The 4853-nt window shown below is 28.3% G+C and overlaps 1 protein-coding gene across 1 annotated transcript; it reads left to right on the plus strand.

Moving 5' to 3' along the window:
• Positions 1-343: 343 nt before the first annotated feature.
• LOC148231795 (RIB43A-like with coiled-coils protein 2) lies at positions 344-2751 on the plus strand. The gene is made up of 8 exons (XM_088193701.1): positions 344-469; positions 546-686; positions 745-905; positions 967-1045; positions 1914-2075; positions 2146-2373; positions 2435-2541; positions 2610-2751. The coding sequence occupies exons 1-8, from the start codon at positions 344-346 to the stop codon at positions 2749-2751; spliced, it is 1146 nt and encodes a 381-aa protein (XP_088049827.1).
• Positions 2752-4853: the final 2102 nt, after the last annotated feature.

A 4853-nucleotide genomic window follows, 5' to 3' on the forward strand; every position in this document is an offset into this window, starting at 1 on the left:
AAATTTGACAGATAACGTCTTTAAAAATAAACACTCCATTATTAACAACATAATCAAAAAATAATTTTTAAATTGAATTTAAAAACTAACTTAAAAAAACAATAATTATTGCATTATATGATTATTGAAATACCAATATGATATTCAATATAAATTTTCCTCTGTCCCCTTTTTATATTCCAAATAATAACGATATCCTAGAACATATTCTGATTTATTTCATATTGATTAAATAGTCCTAGAAACCGTTGCTATAGTTACACAATTATTTATCTTTTAGTCATATTAAAGGAACGATTCCTACCAAATTATTAATTGAAGGAATATCAAGTAATCGATAACAATGTTAAACAATTTGTATATTGTAACGGATGCTGAAAGGAAAGAAGCGTTGAATAGAGAAAGACGACAACGCACCGAGCTTGCACGGCAAAGCAGAATATTCGATGATAGGATTCGTAAGCATGGGGTATTATTTTAATTCGTAATTATTTTATAGTTTATACCTATTTTATCTAATGAATACCAATAATTATATATAATAGGTGGATGTTAAAAGTTTAGAAGTTCAAATACAAGAAAGAAAAGCTAAAGAAGAACATGAGAGAGAATGTGATGAAGCATTTTCTCAACAACTCAATGTCACAAGTGAAGTGGCTCGCATATTATCTATGGAAGATGAAAAGGTTAATTATTTACTACAACAAATTCAATTTAATACTATAATGTTTTTGATTTTTTTAGAAAAAGAAAATGATTGAGAATGATGTAAATCAATATCGTAAAATATATCAAAAAAAAGAATTCACCAGAGACTTTGATCTTAACGATCCAAACATTTTAAAGAAGCAAAAACCATTGAGGAGTATTGGCTCTGAAGATGTAGGATTACCAACTGGCCAAAAGTTAGTTTAAAAACTAGATACAAACAATATTTACCTATTTCATGCTCTTGTTATCCAATAGATTCGCCGGAGAGGACCTTCGAAAAGAAGAACGCAAAAAAGTCATGGCTGAACAAGAAGCATCTTGGTTGAAACAACAAGTATTTATTTATTTATTTAGCTAATATAGCTAACTGTTTATACACTAAGCAAATATAATCAAACCTTACATATAAAACATAATATAAACATAAAAAGAATATATAAAAAATTACTTTAATATTATAATTTGTTTCTTAATGCACAAAGGTGTTTCTTTATTCCATTGAGAAACCCCACTACGCTTTTAATGTTGCGGATTGTCCTAGGAATATTATTATACAAATTCACACCTCCGTACAATATTCCCCTGTCCGTACTCGTTTTCTTATACCTTATTTTAAGTAAAACATCCATCTTCAATATTTCTTGAATATCCAACCATTTCAGTCTTTCAATCAAACTTCTACAACTAGTAAATATATTTTTATTTAAAACTACTCTCAATCCCCTATTTTGTAATTTTAGCAACATCGTTTTATTTAATTTATTAAACATATTTAATATTGTTGCACAATAATTGAATATAATACTATTGTAGATTATTTTTTGTAGTTATACTAAACATATTTCTCATCATAGATAATATAGCTATTTTTATACTAATTTTTTTGATTATGTGATTACAATATTTCTTAAAATTTAATTTTTTATCAACAATTATGTACTCCTAAATATTTTATATTATCAACTATTTCTATTATAGAGTTATCTATAATTATCTTTAAATTATTATCTAACATATATTTTTAATTAATAAACATACATTTAGTTTTATTCTCATTTAATTTAAATATAATATTTTTTAACCATCTTTCTATTAGACTTAATTCATTATTTAAATAATCTACAACTTAAGTATTAATATTATTATGAATAGAAATGTATTAAAATCATATTAAAAATGAAACTACTGTATTTACTACTTAGATTGTTGAAAAGATGGCACGTGCAGCTGAAGTAAAAGCGGCTGAACTAGCATATCAAAATGCTATAATTGCACAAAACGAAAGAGCCTTAAAACTAGAGCTCATTGAACGAGATTGTAAGAAACGTCTAGAATCTGCAAACGACAAATATAACAAACTTTTGGTGAACAAATCATTAATAGTTTATACTGAAGATTAGTTTTGAATTGTTAATTAGTTATTTTCACAATCAGGCAGAAGAGTTATCTCAAAAGCAAAGAAGCAATCAACAAAACGACACGCAAGACAATGATGCAGAGATTTACAATACGATGACGTCCGACTTGTTAACTGAGAATCCAACTGCTTCACAAAGTATTTTTGGACCTCACCGAGTGATTCCATATTTATACAAAGGAATGTCATCTAAAGAAATTGAAAACATAAAGTTGGCTCAATTGAATCAAATCATAGAGCGGAAGGTAATTTTATTGAATATAACTGTATTGCAAATTGTAAAACCTAATTTATCATTAATAATAGGCAAAAAAAGAAGCTGAGAGGAAAATGGACCTGGAATGGGAAAATTTGTCTGGGAAGCTTTGTAAAATAGCATGTTTTTCTGACGATGAAGTTAAAACTAAGAGACGGTCTGTATATTATATCTGTTCCATGTATTCACATTATGTAATATTTTAATACTTGATTTTATTTGTAGAATGGTGGCAATGGATCATGATAAACATAATATGATGCTCGCCCAACAACAAAAAGAACGGCAAAGATATTATGATAAAACTCTTTATACAAATGAACCAGATGAGAATTACTTCAATAAATTTAATACTACTAGTCGTTAATTATTCTATATTAAACATAAATGAGTATTTTAATGTGTGATTATTAAATTATATAACATAATTTTGATGCACTAATAATATATTACTTTATTAATATAACTTTAGACTATTTGTTAAAGATATTCATTAAAACTGTGTGAAAGTGTTTTGAAGTTATGTTTTGCTTTTTCTACTTTCTGTCCTGAAATGTTAAATTGTAGACAAAAATATAACGATTGTAGAACATATTGCTATATTATTTTTTAACCTCAGCTTTCATAGAAAACAACGATTAGACAACTATTATATTTCTGAGCATCTTTGGAGTGCTTACCGTTCCATTACTATTATTTTCTAAATATTAAAACCATTGGGCGTTCCCAATAATAGACCGCTAGTGTGACATGAACCTCCTAATGGAGCGCAGTTCATTATAGCGTCTTTACAAAACTTACCCATGAATGGTACTTTGTCAAATGATGTCTAGTACTGACTTTAAATAAATGTTTTATTAGAAAATAGCTATTTATTGCAATTGCTTTAACAGATTATTTATTTTAGGTGTTCAAATGTATTAAGAACATACCCGGAAAAACTTTTATTTAGGCCAAGATACTTGGACCAGCATAAGCGCGAGTTTTCCGCTCGTTTTTACATCGTTGGCGTCCGTGACACGATGAACCTTGTTGTAAAAAGTATTTATTCCGCGTCCTAAACATCTATAAATACGGAATAAAATATTCAAACAAAATATAAGTGTTTCGCTGGTCCTTCGGTCCGCCTTCTTGCGAGTGTCGACATTGCATGCTAAAGGGGAGAAATCAAAACATCAGTATATTGCTTATTATACGTTACATCGTTTTGTAACTTGAAATTTTTGAATTATTTATAAAATAATGCGATGAAAGTGTGAGGTGATAATGACAGACTGCAGATATGAAAACTAGCTTAGGTCTACCGGATATTGTGGAAAAAACGCAGCGACCACTTCCACCTGGACCACCGCAACTGCAGGCTGCGTGCACTTCCGCATCGCCGATACCAGTGTGATCGCATTAGACCTAAGACTCTAAAACAGATACGACGAACACCAGCAATGCCCAAAGTACGTACGTAAGTAACTAAAAGAAAATTTCTATGATTTTTTTTATTAAATAAACATTTTAAATTTGTCGTGGTTTCAAAAAGGTTTACGACTATAAATTTAAATTCGATATTATTTTAATTTCATTCTACTAAATTTATCTTTCAATATGCTCTATATTATTGTAATATAAAAATAGTTAACCAATTTATATACCTATATAACTATTTTCTAGTATTTTTATAATTGTATAATTATAATAATATTTAATAAGTTTTTTTTTCTAAAATTCACAATAGAATTTTTTTATTTAATCATTATAATAGGGTACCTATTTATATTTATATGTGTTTTTATTTAGATTTAATATGGCCAAAACTTGGCGGCACTATGGTAACACTAGCGTGACAAACCCTTTTTCGTGGAAACTGATGGGCTCGCACGCTCGTGCGGGCCCGCGCCCCGCTCACTCTGTATACATATAAATAACATGTAACTTCTATATCGCACATCTTAAATATATTACTGCTGCAGTGGCTCAATCTGTGTCTAATTGCCACCCGTCCCCTCCCGTCAGCGAATTATCATTTAATATTTTATTTAATCAGAATTAGGTACTATCTAATTTACATATAATTATAAATATAATTTGAGTACATTGTATTATAGCTGCTCTTTTATTGTTATTTATTTATTATTTAAGTTATTACCTACTTTGATACGTTAAATTAAGGCGACACAAAGGTCCTGCTCAAAAATTTTGTCCTCCTTTTGTCCTTATTTGCTCTCCTTGGACAAAAATTTCCAAAACTACCTATTTTTAGCAGCAATTTTTAGGTCTTGCAGCAATCTGTCCTCCTTTATACCCTCAAATAAAATTTATGTGATGACTTTTGTGATGAAGTGTTGCAAATTGTTATAAAATAACAAACTTATTTACAGTTTTTGTTAAATTATACAGATATATTGTAATATCAAAAAATATATATACAATTATATTTTTATAAAATTGTATCTTTAGTAATGGGCAATAAATTTT

This window comes from Plectrocnemia conspersa, unplaced genomic scaffold (assembly GCF_051122295.1).
Source record: "Plectrocnemia conspersa isolate PC_06_02 unplaced genomic scaffold, ASM5112229v1 ptg000009l, whole genome shotgun sequence".
NCBI classification, from domain to species: Eukaryota; Metazoa; Arthropoda; class Insecta; order Trichoptera; family Polycentropodidae; genus Plectrocnemia; species Plectrocnemia conspersa.

Excerpts from the sequence above, each read along its gene's own strand:
- LOC148231795 (XM_088193701.1), top strand. The coding sequence starts at position 344 with ATGTTAAACAATTTGTATATTGTAACGGATGCTGAAAGGAAAGAAGCG. Across the intron at positions 2,374-2,434 it reads ATCAAATCATAGAGCGGAAG|GCAAAAAAAGAAGCTGAGAG; the intron begins GTAATTTTATTG and ends CATTAATAATAG. Across the intron at positions 2,542-2,609 it reads GAAGTTAAAACTAAGAGACG|AATGGTGGCAATGGATCATG; the intron begins GTCTGTATATTA and ends TTTTATTTGTAG.